The sequence below is a fragment of the Dreissena polymorpha genome, chromosome 15 (assembly GCF_020536995.1).
Source record: "Dreissena polymorpha isolate Duluth1 chromosome 15, UMN_Dpol_1.0, whole genome shotgun sequence".
NCBI lineage: Eukaryota > Metazoa > Mollusca > Bivalvia > Myida > Dreissenidae > Dreissena > Dreissena polymorpha.
In genome coordinates this window covers 8123137-8141140 of record NC_068369.1, presented here as the reverse complement: position 1 = coordinate 8141140, position 18004 = coordinate 8123137, and the positions used below count along the sequence as shown (strand labels likewise).

The window sequence follows — 18004 nt, the reverse complement described above, 5'->3', positions numbered from 1 at the left end:
CCCCCCCCCCCACCCCCACCCCCCACCCCCCCCTGGTTGGATTGGACAAAATTCAAGGGAAGTAATAACCTTTAAAGGGAGATGATTTCTATACCTGCCAAATGATAAATAGAAATTTTATTTCAATGCGGCACAGTAGGGGGCATTGTGTTTCTGACAAACACATCTCTTGTTCTTGGATATATTGTGTCATTTTCTTGGCAGTATGTGTTTACAGCTATCATCTTATATTCATGTCTCAAAAGTTATCAATGAATTGAGTGTTAACTGTTGTTAGAGATTGTACTAGTATAAAATATCTAGTAAAGATAAATATTTTATTATAACAGCCTTGTTCTGAAAAAATTAAGCGTAAAGTGTCGTCCCTTATGAGACTGTGCAGTCTGCACATGCTCATCAGGGTTGACACTTCCCCTTTTAAAGAATTTTTCATATAAAGAAAGTTTCTTCTGAACAAAAATCCAGAGTAGTTGGAAAGTGTCGTCCCTTATTAGCCTGCGAGTCTGGAACGACCATTTATGCACATCAATTAAGCTCAATTTTCTCAGAATGAGGTTCATATTCAATTGTTGCCTTTATGGAGAATTGTGTCTTTCACTATGATCTATCAGTATTGGAGGAAAGTCTCTAGTCAGTCAGTTGGTTTTTGTTTTTTTTAATTATATGGATAAAATAACACAAAATTGATTCTGTTACAATAGTGTCCTACAAAATAGAAGATGAAAACATAATTATGATAATAATATTTCTCCCCAAGTATCGTAGTTTTGTTTGTTTCATATACAAGTTGAGCATTATTATTTTAGTGTTTATATGCCTTTTAATTTGATATATCCTTTCTGTTATGAATCTTTTTCTGGGTTTGTGTTCATGATGAATGTTTTTTTTTTACTTTTTAAAGCCATGTAGTTTCAATATTGGTGAATAATAAACATTCATTCCATTATACTTCTATGGATTCAATATATTTTATTTTTGCTTCTGTTTTAATATTATATAGAGGATATTTGTTGGATTCGGTGGATTATCGATTTTAATTCATGAGTGATCATAGAAAATATATTTTTTCTATGATCACCAGTGAATTAAAAGCGATATTCCACCGAATCCAACAAATGTTCTTTTTATTTTATGCTTTTTTCCACAGTTTATATACATTGTTAAAGAGTTTAACTAAAGAATTTCGCTGGGATAATGACGTTTTTTCGTAAAAAAAATGACGTCATTTCACAGTAAACAGTGAAAATTATCAATAATTTTCTCTGCTAATGTTCACTGTTTCAAACAGTGAAATTATCAGTTTTAATTCACTGACATTTCTCTATAAACCACCGGAAAGCATAAAATAAAAATGCATTTTACTTCAGAAAATGTATATGTCAGGTAAATTATAGTCAAACACATTTATTGACTTTGGGTTTTATGTCTTAATGCTGGATTTGTTTCATTATCAGTGTTAAAATATGTAACAGTGCACACAACATAGATAAATCATTTCTTTTGAAGGTGAAATTATAACTGTAATGGCATGTTGTTATTTATTGAACCTGTTTATCAGCATTCCTCTAACTTGTTTGGACGATGTTTTCATGAAACTTGAGGTAGTTGTTGTAATGTGAGCTAGGTCTGTGATATTTCTTCTGTGATTTTGATGATGTAAATGTGTCTTGCTCTGTGAAAAAAAGGGTTTAATGCATGTGCTTAAAGTGGCATCCCAGATTAGCCTGTGCCGTCTAATCAGGGACGACAATATCCGCTTTTATGATATTTTTTTGTTAAAAAAAGTATCTTCTTGCCAAAAATCCAGTAAAGACGGAAATTGTTGTCCCTGATTAGCCTGTGCAGACTGTACAGGCTTATCTGGGACAACACTTTACCCACAGGCATGAAACCCCCTTTTCACAGAGCGAGGCTGAAATGTATTGATGCTCAGTATACAAGCTGTAAATTTAATAGTTAATATTGTTTCTTGTTTCAATGACTGATCATTCCCTGTGATTGTTTGATTTTTATGATGCCTTCAAATTCAGTGCATGCCAAAATGGTATATTTCATGAAAGTGCCATGAATTGTGTCATGAAAGTGCCATGAATTGTGTGATAATATATGCGTATATGAACAATAAGGGGAACAAATCAATAGAAAGCCACTATTATGTTTTCTAATGAACATCAAATATTTTCCCATGTACTAGTTAATAAGTGTAGAGTGTACATGTATATGTCTTGAGATGTTAAGTCAGACAATTTTCTGTTACATTATTGCAATATGATGTGTCACAGGGATATGTCTCCCCTTACTCATGTGTATGTGATTATATTGTTATCATGATTACTGCATTATTATTATCAGCCTAGATCTGGGAACACAGGCTTAAATGCATTTGCAAAATGGTTGCAGGAGCAGAAACAATAAAAGCAGAAAGTGTCGTCCCTTAATAGCCTATGCGTACTGTACAGACTTGCATTGAATGACACTTTACATTAATGCATTAAGCCTGGTTTTGCCAGAGTGAGGCACTGAAATGGGCTTATTATAGAAGTAGACCAGTTATGTAGTGACATATGCTCTCCACAAGATTAACAAGTTTGTAATTGAACAAATTATTCAAAGTCATTGTAAGTGTAGAGATTTGGCAAATTACTAAAGAGTACTGGTCTGTTAAAATTTAGTTCAACTTAACTGCCAAAAATCTTGTTCTTTTACATTTAAGTGTTCTATTATTGTGTTTGTCGTTTCTATATAATTATATATGTGACTAAATGTATGTGGTGATTTTCAAAAATGTTTTATTGTTGTTGTTTTCTAAAACTGTATTGAATATTGTTGATTGTTTACGCTCTGGTTCTGCATCATATTGCTGATAACATTTACATACAGTTATAAATGTGGACAATTTGACAGTAGGTTGTGCAATATTAAAGCCAAAAATAGAATGAGTTGTATGACATAAATAAAAAAACCCACCTAAGTCCAGATTTGTATTGATAAAAAGATAATCATCAATATGTGAAAATACTGTAAGGGATATGCTAACCACCTTTGCTTAACCCGAAATATAAGGCAACAGCTCAACAATGCATGTTTATAAACTATAAAATAAAAATGGAAAGAATAAGCAATACTCTCCCCTCCAACAGGCCCAAAGTTTGGGCTAGCCAAACCATATCTATGAGTTGATAAAAGCTTATATGTGCAGGGCGGGCGATAAAACTAATGTGACCCTGAAATAAGTGACTTGTAATCATGAAATTCAAGATCAGAAAAAAACTGTTGTTTTCTGACTTGACCGGAAGACCATTTGGTGATATTCTGAGACTGCATCACTGGTGTCATTATGTTGCTGAGTTAATGCATAGATATATGTTGCTGTAACATATTGGCATTTTGTTGTTGTTTTTGTTTTGATTTTACCTTCAATGAACTAGTATATAAATATTCCCTCTTTTTTATATGTAATCAACCTGTTACTTTTGTGATTCTGTTTTCTCAGGTAGTTGTGTAGATCTGTTATTTATTGTTGTTAATAATGAAATATTTAGCTGCAATTCACTTGTATTTGCAATAATATATTTTGTTTGAAGTTTTTTATCGAGATAATCTCAGTCTGATGTTGCATTTATGCATATTTATATTGTTATTAATGTTCACTGTTATTTATTGGTTGTGCATTCCAGACTGTCATAAAAATTGAAGTATTATTTACAAACTTGTTAAACAAATGAGTTTATCAATTTTTGCTGATGTTTTTCTATTTCAAGGCTATTAATATATTTTTGACCTAAAAATGCCACTTTGTTATCATTTTAATGGTATTATCCTCTTATCTCTGTGTGAAACATAGAAAAAAAACAGGAAAATGTTAACATATTGTTACCTCATATGTATGATTTGTTTAAAAAAAACAACACAACTGTTGTCTTAATATTCAATCCTCTATGTATTTGGAGGCAGTTTTGTGTCATATACTGTACAATCATTTTTATTTGACGGCATTCAATTTCATGGTTTAAAAAAAATAATTTTTTTGATGCATTAATACCTGTTAGTGGATTTCTGATTTTGAAAAAAAAGGAATATACTGTTAAAAACCCCAATAAATCAACAAGCATTAATGTCTATCTAATAATAATGATTTTACAGTAATTTCATACCAGGACATTGACTCATGTTTGTGTTGTAAAGGCTAGTTAAAGATAGTTGTGATGTTAGTTGCTAGAATTATTTGGAAACTAGACAAAGCTTTAAGTTTTAGCTGTAATTGTACTATGTGTTTTATTTGCTCTGATTGTAGATTTTAGCATTGTTTTTAACAAAGTGTTTGAAATGTTGTATATTAACAGTACCTCTACTCTTGTAGTGTTTGATGTACATCTTCAACTATCAGGTTTCATTGAACAGTTCTTAGTCTATTTGGTATCAAGAATATCATTTTCACTTATTTTCAATATGGTGATCATGGATCAAATGGGATACATGTATAACAAAATGTGCCATGCTCTGAGATAATGGGGCTTAATGCATGAGGGTGAAATGTCTTACATTCTGCAGGCTAATCAGGGACGCTTTTATGGATATTTTTGTTTTTAGAGAGTCTCTCTAAACAAAAAAAACAGTCCCTAATTAATCTGGAATAACAATTTACACATTAAGCCCAGTTTTCCCACTGCGAGGCTAAATTGATTGGATTTCGCAACCATATGCTATAATATACCACTCAAATATCTATAGACAATTGTACATTCAATCCTTATAGATTAATATCTCATATAAAATTTATCACCAAAAAAGAGCTTTGTCTTTATGGACTTAGATGAGGAAAATAGATAAAAAGTATGCAGTATTAATAGTAACAGTAATTTAGACAAGTACAAGATAGCTGGCTATCCAATGATGTATATATTAGGTATGTAGATCTGTATTCTCGAAGTTTACAACACTGAAGGTATTAGTTGTTCAAAATAGTGTTGGTGATTCAGAAAAGAACCTAGCTTCTAGTTTTGTACATTTAAATGTTGATCAGGTTAATATTTTGCTTATAACAGCATTTCCAAGAATTTATCAAACTCTTAACAATGATGTTCCCCGCTATCAATTGATCACTTTCAGCATAAATGTGTCTTTTCAAAAGATTAACATGTTTTTTTTGCACTAAAAATGACAATTTAAAAATAATATGTGAATTCACAGAAGAGTATATGTACCCATTCCTTATTGCAATTATTTCATGGGAGTTATTTGTTACATTCAGAATACTTCATCAGCTGCATTGTACTTTTTCATGTCATGTTAAAACTGGAAAAGCAAGGAATATCACTGTTAATTGTTTGCAATTCAATACCTATCATGTAAGTTCAAAATGTGAAGAACAGCAACTTTGTCAAAAGAGCTTTTAATTTGATTTTCACATCATTATAAAATGATAGCACAAGGATTCTGTAACTAATCCTGTTGGATTCTAACTGGTGTGTGTTTGTCATTGATAAATCAGGGTGTTAGTACCGGTATTACCAGATGGATTTGGGCTGTGCTATGTGAAAAAGGGGTTGAATGCATGTGCATAAAGTGTTTTCCCAGATTAGCCTGTGTAGTTGTACAGGCTAATCAGGCACGATAATGTCCACTTTTATATTTTTCGTTTACAGAAAGCCTCTTTGTAGCAAAAATCCAGATTAGGCCGAAAGTGTCGTCTCTGATTAGCCTTTGTGGACACAGGCTAATCTGGGACGAAACTTTACGTAAATGCATCAAACCCTGTTTTTACAGAGCGAGGCTCAATTATAGCCGTTGAAAACGATATGGAAATGAGCCTTACTCTGGCAAAACAGGGTTTAATGCATAGCTCAATGTCCTCACAGATTAGCCTGTTCAGTATGCACATGCTAAAATAGGATGAGACTTTAGGCCAAAAGTGGATTTTCATTTAAGAAAGAAAAATAAAATAAAAGCGGAGAGTTTCGTCGACGATAAGCATGTGCAGACTGCACAGACGAATCTGGGACGACACTCAATGCACATGCATGAAGCCCAGATCTGGGACGACACTCAATGCACATGCATGAAGCCCAGATCTGGGACGACACTCAATGCACATGCATGAAGCCCAGATCTGGGACGACACTCAATGCACATGCATGAAGCCCAGATCTGGGACGACACTCAATGCACGTGCATGAAGCCCAGATTTCCGATAAGAAGGCTCAAGTGTAACTTCTATACTTACATGTACCAAATTACTGTGCCATAAAATGTGTTGTTGAAACAGATAGAGCTGTTGGTTTAATAAACAGGGTTAATTTTATGTATGGATAAAACATACTTTGTAACTTTGTGTTCAAGATGTTCGTTGGATCAAGTTTTGTTGAATCTGTATGATTTTAAAATTTATTTTTGTTCTGTATTTTCCATTTGTTTCTCTTTTTGAAAATAAAATCTTCAAAAGTTGTATTGTGTTGTTTGTAATGTGATGTAAAAAAGAGAGCGGACAAATATTTATCATGACGTATCATTTCGGAATAAAGAAAATAAGCATACCTTCATGTAACAAATGCCTGCAGGTACACATTTGAGCCTTGTTCTTGTAAAACTGTACTAAATGCATGTGCTTAAAGTTTGTCCCTGATAAGCCTGTTCAGTCCGCACAGGCTCATAAGGGACGGCACTAGGCTGCATGGAATATTTCGATGAAAGGAAGTCTCTTACTACCAAATATAATTCAGTATAGGCCGAAATTGTCGTCCCTGATTAGCCTTTGCGGAGAGCACAGTATTATCTTGGACGACACTGCGCACATGTATTAAACCCTGTTTTCCTATAACGAGGCTAATTAACGCCAATAGGCTCCCGTAAGAATATACCTACACGAACAATTTATAACGTGTAATTCAGTTAAAGCTTATCGGTATGAAATAATTACTTCGGTAATTTTTTTTAAATGGTCAACGTTTACATTAATGTGTTTATTTTTATTTTATTATGCAATTTAACTAACACATCGTTTAGCTATGTACTTTTTCAAGAATACATTTGTTAATTATGTTTACCGTTGTTGTGAATCAAAACGGCATGTAATGGCGGTGTAAGAAAATCAGTGCAGTCGCGCAGGCCGGTTCGTGACGGCACATTTAGTGTGTCGTGATTAATGTTAAAAATATACTTTTTAAAGCAGAAAACACCATACAAGCCGGATTTGCGAGCAACACGTGCTAATCGGTGACGCAACTTAGCGCACGTGTATTACCAACACGCTCGTCTTGTTTCTATTTTGATTGAACACGCGATTAAAGATCGTAGTACAATTACAAGGAAATCGATACATATTCTTACACAAACTGTCATGCGTTTAGCCATTACTTTTGAAATATAAAACAAGTCAGTAACCCAAAAAGAGACATTCTCGTGTTTCACTAAATTCTAAACTACAAAGGTGCTGTGCCAAGTGTTCGATATCGTAGCTTGGAGGAAATTGACACAAAGGCAAGTGCAAAACAGCTCGTTTACCTTTAGATGTGGATAATATTTATTGTCACGATGTTTTCGTAACACATTTAAAGCCTTTATTTATCGCTTTAATAAAGGCCTTATTATTTATACCCGTGTTTAAATGTGAACATTGTTTATTGTCAGACGGTTTCGTATCACATATAAAGCCTTTATTTATCGCTTTATTAAAAGTGCTATTATTTATACCTGTGTTTAAATGTGAACTTCTGTGTCAGATTGTATTAGAATCACATGAAAAACCTTTATTTATCATTCGTCGTATAAATGTAATATATTTACCTATTTAAGTACAGCTGCATACGTACAATTTCTTAATTGGAAGTGGTAGATTGGCAATGCACGTACATGCTAATTCATTCTAAAAATAGCTCAACGCTAGTTGCCAAAGAATGCCCCCTGTCTTGACTCTAACTCATGAGTTTCAAATCAAAACGTCTGAAACGCTGACTACTATTCTTCCAAAAATGCGTGGCAATAAAAGATCGTTCTTTTCGTATTTCTGAAAAATATCATTAACTTATTTTAATAATAAAACTAGTATTTGGAATACGTTTAGATAATAACAATAACAAGGGAAAATATAAAATTAAAAAGGGGCATGCCCCGGGGATAGAACCCGGGACCTCTAGAAACAACATCTACTTCGTTTCTATTACACCACGCAGCCATAGAAGATATATAAATCCCCAGTTCCATACAGATGCCGGATCAACCCGTTTCATATCCGGAATGATCAGGCAAATGAACCGTGCAGCCGCTGTGTAGCTCCGTCTCGATCCGTGTAGGTCATCGGACGTCCGGGAATGTCCTTGGCGCTCCGGGATGCCAACACGGCAGTTTTAGAAAGTTAAAAACTGCCATGACGATCCAGGATGATATCACCATCCCGGATGGTCCATGTAGCTTTCGTATGGGTTCCGGGGACAGCCGTATAGGATCCGGGGACAACCGTATATATGCCCTGATTTTCCGTGTGCGACCTTGACAGTCCGGGAACAAATGCCAGACACATGTTCATCAAGGACCGTGACGGCAGGTGAGCGGTTTTCTTCGGTGCTGCAGACGATGCAACCTCGACGATGAGCTTACGTCTTAGGACATGTTGATCCTGATGAGATGCTAGTTTGTACTGCAAAAAGCTCAGTTTAAAAACAACATCCTTTTTGGTATAGCAAAACTGCGACCGAGAAATACGATATTTACCTAAACGAGTAAATAGAATGGAAAGGAGAACAATCTGGGTCAGTCAATCGCTTGCCAGGCCACCAGGCCTGGTTGATTACGTACGACTGATGGGCGAACTCAAGAAAACAAGAGAAAGGCTTCTTTCATATCCTGCACATGTGCTATTAGTTATACCAAGAGATCTTGACACGTATTGAGCGAAGAATCAAATCGAAGAATTTAAATGCAGGAAGCATTTGACAGCTGGCATTAAGTTTCCAAAAACATTGCGGTACCTAACATCGGGGACAGTTACCATTGTCTGATGTATGGCTTTCGGGTCGCACACAGCACCATCTCCAAGATCATTCTTCAGGTCTGCGATGCGTATTTGTAGAATTTGCCGAGAAACCCATGCCCTGTCCGGAATGGGATGACTAGAAAAGCATCGTCAAGCAGTTCGGCGACCTATAGCAGTTGCATTAATATGTGGTTGTATCGGACTGGAAGCACATCGCTGCAGTGACTGTCCGGGAAAATCCACATGGGCGTCGTGTTGATGGAGTGTTGCTGCCTGGTGTGTTCCGTGTGGATGCCGTGTTGTCATATGGATGACGGTATTTGGAAGACCGTCGACGCTCACAAATCCCAAAAGACCACTAATCGTCCCGGTTCTTGATCCGGGGGGAACCGGGGCGATCCGGGATCATGGTGTCCATCCGTGCTTATATCGGACTTGGGCTTAAGGTATTTAAAACCCTTCGTCGGTAAAAGACGAGTTACTAACATATCGATGATAAGCGTTACAATCGCTTAATACTTTTTACGAATTCGATTGTTGATAATGAAAAAACGAACATATATTTAAAAAAAATTAGTCAGGAGGATTATTTTATTTCTTCGACAATAATGCCTACATTCTTTTAATCTATAGCATTTTGTTCATCGCCATTTTGCAAAACAGTGCACAAGTCTCTTTAACTAAATTATAAGCGTTTATCCGTGAGCTATATAACCGTAAATGCTATGTAAGATAATACACGTGTTTTGAATGCTAGAAAAAAAGAAAATCATGCACATAAATTAAGGCATGTTTATCCTTCTTACCGTTGTACTAGATTGTTGGCTACAGAGCTACAGAGCTCGGGTGGTGCGGCGGTCTAGTGGTAACACACTGGTCTACCATTCCACGGTCCCTGGTTCAATCCCTGGCCGGGGCACTGGAAATTTCAGAAATGCTTGAAGTGTTTCCCACCCAACTAGAGATGTACTGGTATGAAACCCAGGTAATTCTCGCGTGTATCGGTGCTATACACTGAGCACGTAAAAGAACCAAGGGATCTATTCGCAAAGAGCTAGGGTATCGCACCCGGACTCTTCTGCTTGCTGTCTCTTCAGCAAAAACCAAAGGACCCCATTGGAAATAAGTGCTTGCACTTTCATGGGTTTTTGACCGCAAGGTCAAAAGAAATACTAGTACATACATACATACCACGTGAACCTTAAAATGAGACTCGATCGTGGAAAACGGGGCTTAATGGATGAGCGTTAAGTGTCGTCCAATATTAACTGGTGCAATTCGCATAGGCTAATTAGACATCTTGCGCCTGAATTGGATTTTCGTTATAAAGAGACTTACACATTACATGTAAAGGAAAAATACAATACAAATGGGAAGTGTCTTGCTTGTTTAGGCTGTTCGGATTGCACAGACTAATCTTTGACGCCACTTTACGCACACGGATTCAACAACATTTTACCAGAGCGAGGCTCATAGGCATTATATTTCGATAATATTTACCATATCACAATAGATAGAGCTCTAAACTATTGAGCTAATTTTTATATTGGCCATATTGCTCTAGTTAATATATGTCATATAAAATACGTAACATTATAAAATTCAAGAACTGAAATATAGAATCCACAAGAATTCACTGTCTGTGGTACATTTCAAAAGGAAAATTTTCGTATAACCTAAATAAGAAGGTCATGCGTTTGTTTTCGGTGAAACAAAGATTATTTATAGCAGAAATTAAGCAAAATCCTTTACACGTGAGTACTTGCCATAGAGTGTTTTGTTTTAAAAAGACCATTTAATTGCAAAAGCAAACCCAAATAAAACTACGTATCGTCTTCCGTTCGGTGCAAATAAAACACCTATTCACCCCATCAAAATAAATAATTATAATAAAATAATAATAATAATAATAATAATATAATAATAATAATAATAATAATAATAATAATAATAATAACAACAATAATAACAATAACAATAACGATAATAATAATAATAATAATAATGATAATAATAATAATAATAATAATAATAATAATAATAATAATAATAATAATAATCATAATAAAATGTCCTCCACAATTCCATTATTAGTATGTACCCTTTAGTGCGAAATACAGGTTATTGACACGCTTGCGTAACATGTATCACTTTTTTTTTATAGAACTACTCAAAAGTGACATGGGGAGCGGAGGCAGAGAGTTCGAATGGAAGCGGCGACTGCAGCGTGACGAAGGGGACAAGAACTTGCAACACGAGCGCTCCCTGGCGGAGACCAACGCATACATGCTGAAGAACCAGCTGGCGTCTGATGTCACTCTGGTGGTCGGCGCAACCGCGCGAGAGTTGCCGGCGCACAAGTACATGCTCGCGAGTAGGAGTCAGGTATAAATGAGGCTCAGTCTGGGAAAGCGGGACTAAATGCATGTGCGTGGAGTGTTGTCCCAGATTAGCCTGTGAAGTCCGCTAAAACTAGATTTTCGCTTAGAAGAGACTTCCCATACACGGAAAATGCCATGACAGCGGGAAGTGTCGTCTTTGATTTTCGCACTGCACAGGCTCATGTGGGACGATCATTTACGCACATGCATTAAGACCTGTTATCACAGAGCGGGGCTCATATATAATGGATGCTATTTCAGTACTTCCGTTTAACAAACAGGGTAAAATAAAGGTAAAATATAGAAATCAAATTTTAAAAAGCGCAGGTAACACTATTTTCGGTAAACATGTACATATATTTCACAGTAAGATTTCGGATGCAGAGTTATTTGACGCTAGAAAATCAACGTTCTGAGAGTAGCTTAATCATTGAGGACATTTTCTTTTGTAGAGTACAAGTGAGAAATTTATGTAATTTGAAATATGATTTTATGTGCACTATACGGGGATAATATTCTTTCCTCATGTCTTGGACAGGTGTTCTACGCGATGTTTTTCGGAGAACTTCCTGAAGCTGGGCCGGAAGTGATCATCCCTGACATAGATTATGACGTCATGATGGCGTACTTGAGGTAGAGATATTATATGAGTCGGCTGTCCGGTTAGCGCAGTTGTTGGTACACGCGCTTGTCACATAGTAGACCCGGGTTTAAAGCCCGTCTCCGAAAGCATGTGCTGTCGGTTGGTGGTCGCCAAACGGGATAGGTGGGTTTTCTTCTGGGTCTTCCTGCCCCCCCCCCCCCCGCCCCACAACACATGACCACACCAACATTGACAAGTGGCAACTAAAGCGCTGGCAATGGCAGCTAAAATGTAAAATTCGTCAAATTTTATTGAGTCTAGTTAATGAGGTGGGAGTGCTGGTACAAACTTCGGGTGCACACATAATGCAGCCCCAGGAACTTATACAAACTTCGAAATACACACAGATGAATCAATAAAAATGGGAGTGGGGGTTGATATGTCGCAAATCAGGCTAGAGTTTGTCTATCAAACTATCGGTACTCATCTCTACTCTAGTCATATTTAGATTGAAACAATATACAGTGTAATCATTTAACTATCTTTTACGTATGTATTTTATAGGTTTTTGTACACGGATAGCGTCGAAATTACGCCAGATCTAGTGATGGGACTAATGTACTGTGGCAAAAAGTACGACTCGGAAAACTTGGTTGACCTCTGTCTTACCTACCTTCAAGAAGAAATAAACCCGTCCAACGTATGTACAATAATGGAACAGGCCCATTTGTTTGACGAAACGCAACTTTGGGAAAATTGCTTGGCGTCCGTCTTTTCCAACGCAACGGACGTATTGACAAACGAATCACGTGATTTCGTACACCTTTGTCGAGAATGCTTGACGAAAGTCGTCAAAGACGATAGGCTCGTCGTTGAAGAAGAGTATGTTTACATCGCCTGCAAGCAGTGGGCCATTCAGCAATGTAGAAGCGTTTCTATGGATGAGAGTGATGACAAAAATATCCGGACCGTGTTGGGCGACATATTGTACTATATCCGGTTCCCGCTGATGGAAAAGGACTCGTTTAACAAATTGGTGTCCGTAAACGACATCCTTACAACGACGGAGATGCAGGACGTTTACCAGACATACTCTCGGTGAGCGCTTGATTATAACATAACTTTAATTGACCGTTATATTTTGTTCACACCTTTTTCCCTTTGAAACTCGATTGCGTGAAATGCTTGGTGCGTATAAAGAAAGTTTCGATCCCGTTTTTTTCCTAAGATAGATAATGAGTTTATCTGTGGGAATACGGGGCTTGATGCATTAGCGTAAAGTGTCGTCCAAGATTAGCATGTGCAGTCCGCATAGGTTTATCAGGGACGACACTTCGTGCTTTTATTGTTGTTTTTGCTTAAAGGAAGTCTCTTCTTTGCGAAAATCCAGTTTGATAGGAAACTTTTGTCACTGAATACTTTGTGCGGACTGCAACAAGTTAATGTGGGACGACACTTTATGCACATGCATTAAACCATGTTTTCCCGTAGCGTGGCTGGACTGTATAAAGGGTCTTTCGAGTAGGTTTCGAACTCATTACCTTTCAATCACAGGGAAACATAACGACATTGACGTATTCGGCATTTTCGAAATTGCCGTGTTTAAAGTGCATACACGTTGTATTCTCAATTCCCCGCAGGCCTAAAAGTAACCACAGATGGTTAGCGTGTTGCACATAATAATTAGTAAAAATATCATTTTGAATGAAAAATAATCAAATTTTAACGGAACATAATGTCTCTATCAAATTTATATAACAAGGTATTCAACTACAAATGACCCGAAAACAGAGTGCATCGCTTTGAACAGCCATACAACGAAGAAATGAATTTCCTTTCTGGAAATATACATGTCTTGCATTATGTTTACAAATGCTGGGTCAAATTTTAAGAAATAGCACGATACATAACTCGTGTGACCTACTCGTAATCGATCTGACCCGATCCAAGACTGAAATCTTCACGGAGTAAAAGGCATTTTCCCTGCAAAGTTCACGGACCTCGGTACCATAATTCAATGAAACGCAAGAAAAAAACATTCTTACCGTTCTTGCCGTTAGATTATGCATCACAACTAACTGTCAAGCACCGCTTGAAACCTTTGTTTACATACATTTCAACTGGCCGACATTTTAAACACACGAGTGATTTAATTGGTCCAGAACGAAGGTGTGTCTTTACTCCTGAAGATTTCATACTTGAATCACCGGTGGATGTAACGTACCCTGGATAGTATATTCAAATAAATTTATAAAATCATGTTTAATGAGAGAAAAAATGAAAAAAAAGCGAAAAAGAAATTCCCCACTCTCTGATATTAAAATCATAACTTTAATATCAGAGGGTGGGGATTTTTTTCCGCCTTTTTTCATATTTACTCTCAATAAACATGATTTTACATATTAATTTGAATATACTATCCAGGGTACGTTGCTTCCACCTGTGACTTGAATCGGGTCTGATCGATAACGAGTACCGGTAGGTCATGCGCGTTGTTTCTTAAATTTTGACCCAGCGTTTGTAAAAATATTACAAGATATGTACATTTCCAGAAAGGAAATTCATTTCTGCGTTGAATAAGACCAAGTTAATGGAAGGAAATTACTGCACATATATATTTTATGTTTTTTTCATAAACATTTTTTTTACATTATAGCTAATTTGATGAATTTTCATTTAAAATGATGTTTTTAATATTGGTATCATAGCCACACGCTAACCACCTGTGTGTATATATATATATATATATATATATATATATATATATATATATATATATATATATATATATATATATATATATATATATTCATTAACATATTTTTTACGTTATAATTTGATTAATTTTCATTTAAAATGATGTTTTTACTAATTAATATCATAGTCACACGCTAACCACCTGTGAAAGTAACAAACACAATCAGTTGTTCCACCCCCCCCCCCCCCCCCCCTGCAATAACATCTTAAAAACAGAATAGATAGGTCGGTTAAACCTTTTTTCGTGCTTTTTACCATACACATAACTTTTTCTGTATAATTTTTTATATTATGTGTCTTCCTTTTCGTTTTAGTCGTCGTGAGTTTATGAAGCGCTCTTATGATGCCTTTTCATGTCATATTGACGCATTGCTCTAACCAGTATCGGGGGCGGGGGAGAGATAGTTCATTCACGTGCATAATGTGTCCCATTCTGTCTGTCACCTTGATGTGTAAGCTCAGGCTAACCAGAATATTTTCCGCCTGTTGTGGATTTCTTTTTTTAAACGGACAATAATATCAGAGCAGAAAATGTCGCACAGGTTGGTCCAAAAGGACACTGACTCACGTAAATAAAGAATTTAGTATGTTTTACCGCGACATCAGTATTTAATTCATATTTATTCCATCAATAATATTACGTTTTTGTTCACAGTTCCTCAAAGGATGGCGACCACAGACAATCGACGAAACCTGTTTTCTTAACAACAAAGCGCATCCTGTCTCAAGAATTTAGGGCGGTAAGATTTCGTGATATCAAAGGCGGCATATTTGACTTCTGGGAGAACGAGAATCACATGGAATCCATTTCCTTCAAATGCTCGCGTGCAGTCCAGTTGCGAGGAGTGACAATATTCGCACCTTTTCCCGACGGACTTATTCGTGGCTCTGTTAATATTTTCGACGCAACGAACACAGCCTTAGCAAAGTGCGACAACGTCGAGGTGACGTCACAACCCGAAAAGAAAACGCATGACCTGAGATTTAAAAGCCCGGTGACGATTCGCGAAGGGTGTTGGTACACCGTAACGCAGAAGATGATAGGGTCAAAGTCTTATTTTGGGACTGATGGGTTAACGATTGTACCTGGCAAAGGTGTGACTTTTCAGTTCCGGAAGTCGCCAATGTTTGAGAACAACACTGACGCTGATTCCGGTCACATACATGGACTGATTTATACTTAAAGCCCTACACATGTGATTATAGTGTCCTGACAGCATACCGGTACATATGAAAAAGATCTTCTACTTTCTTCATCTTAATTTACCTTTTACATTTCCACTTATTTATTAACTGTATTATTGTTTTATGTTTTTGATATGGATTTATGAATGTATGTGTCGTCTTAATTCGACTCTCTGTCATGTTACACTATCACAATATGGTCTATGATAGCAAATGATTGATTATAGGCGGGTAAATTGTCAAAAGTTAAAAAAAGGAATACTTACTCAAAAGTCTGAATAGTAAAGTAATTATAATGGTATATGACGCTTGTGTTCATAACAAAATATTGATTATCTATCTAAATTTAAAGGTCATACAAAATAAAAAGTCACAAATCGGAGGCAATACATCTTATCCGAGGCATCTTTGTGTGCAACTTGATGTGTCACCAACAATAATCCCACACTCTTTCATGTTATAAGGCACATAATTAATAAAAGTTACCATTTAAAATATTGATTCACGAACAAAAGAATGAAAACCGTAGCATTTACAGTAAAATTAAAACTTTAAATAATTTAAAATTTCTGAATTTCTTTATGTTCGAGGTAAAAACAGGCATATTTTCAGCACACAAAATCATGTTAGATAATTTAATATTACCACGCCGGTCATGCGGATACTTTGACAACAGATGGCACTTCGATAACAAAAGCCACGCTCAGGAGCTGAATTCTTTAAGCTTTTTTGCATATATTCTCTCTGGACGGAACATTGTTTGGCCCATTAATGATATAGAACTTCGTATTACGGCGAAGGAAATACGCGGAAGAACAGCAAATTACATAAAAACAACACTAACGATACAATTCCATCGAAAATCAGCAAGAACTGGATGATCAGTTCATATTTCAACAATATAAAACAGCGTAGAAAAAGCTAATTTCGCGCGTGGATTTTGTTTTCCTCTGTTATCGAAGTGCTTCCGTTACCAAAGTATCGCCATGATCATCGTGAATATGGGAATGGAAAATACACACAAAAAGACGTAATAGCTTAGTTTTACGACATTAACCCTTTAAAAGACTCAAAATCTCACACATTGAATACTTGCTATTTGATAAGTTGCTGTTTGGTATATCAGCGTACATAAGTAGGAAATGCAATTAAAGTAACCGGAAGTGAACACGGGGCATTGTTTGTGATTATGCACGGGAAGTTTTGGAAGGCCTTTGACTGAAACGTTCAAGAAAGCTGATTATGTATTGTTCAAATGAGGCTCTTACGGGTCAAAAACAATTGGTTCGGGTCAAAATGGAAAAAAATCCCATGAAATGTCGAGTCGGGCCAGGATTTAAATGAGTTTATATTAAAAAAAACTACATTTCATGACACGTTTTCTTAAGCTTATAACAATTGGACTTTTCCTCAAGTCGTAAATACAGAAATTTAACAAGAAGAAGTATAATTAATGAAAAAATGACTTAAATACAAAAGAATCTTTTAAAAACATTATTGCAAATTAATATTAGCACTGTATGACACGGGGTAATTCTTTTAACACCATATACTGGTATAAAGATAAAAAGACAAAAACAACATCACATTTGTAACATAATTGAATATTTCTCTTCCTTTGAATTCCGTTGACGGCGAAGAATGATTTTCATATTATTGCTTTAAATTTAAAGTTTTAAAGTCGATTCCCTTTTATAAAAATTATTCGTCCAAAATATTTGTATCATTTTCAGATTAACGTACCTGGTCTTACATGTGTTTGGTCCGTGTATTGCCTCTATTTGGATTGATTTACAATTTTACTAAACTATCAAATCTAGCTACAAATAAACCCTGAACCATCCCTTGTGTGAGGGTATGGTTGGCAAAAGCGAGCATTTTTTTCGACCCGATTTTTATGCGGGTACATGTTGAAGCCCTTGTGCATACAGACGTTTTTTCACAGTAAGGTAGGTAATTTCAAGGGCATGTCACCAAGTTTTGTTAGAGACCTATAAGAGTTCAAGTGGCTTCCGATGATGGAACAGTCCATGCGATAAAATACCAGTACCGTGACAATACTGGGGTACTAAATATAAGCATCGCGTAGGGAAAACGGGGTTTAACGTATGTGCGAAAAGTGTCGTCACA

The 18004-nt window shown here is 36.1% G+C and overlaps 1 protein-coding gene across 1 annotated transcript; it reads left to right on the top strand.

The window, feature by feature from the left end:
• Positions 1-11136: 11136 nt before the first annotated feature.
• LOC127861095 (BTB/POZ domain-containing protein 6-like) lies at positions 11137-16256 on the top strand. The gene is made up of 4 exons (XM_052399470.1): positions 11137-11353; positions 11888-11982; positions 12497-13030; positions 15345-16256. Exons 1-4 carry the CDS (start codon positions 11150-11152, stop codon positions 15871-15873), a joined length of 1362 nt encoding a protein of 453 aa, XP_052255430.1. The 5' UTR covers positions 11137-11149; the 3' UTR covers positions 15874-16256.
• Positions 16257-18004: the final 1748 nt, after the last annotated feature.

Coding starts and splice junctions, on each gene's coding strand:
- LOC127861095 (XM_052399470.1), top strand. CDS start 11,150: ATGGGGAGCGGAGGCAGAGAGTTCGAATGGAAGCGGCGACTGCAGCGT. Junction 11,354..11,887: donor TGCTCGCGAGTAGGAGTCAG/GTATAAATGAGG, acceptor TGTCTTGGACAG/GTGTTCTACGCGATGTTTTT. Junction 13,031..15,344: donor GTTTACCAGACATACTCTCG/GTGAGCGCTTGA, acceptor TTTTGTTCACAG/TTCCTCAAAGGATGGCGACC.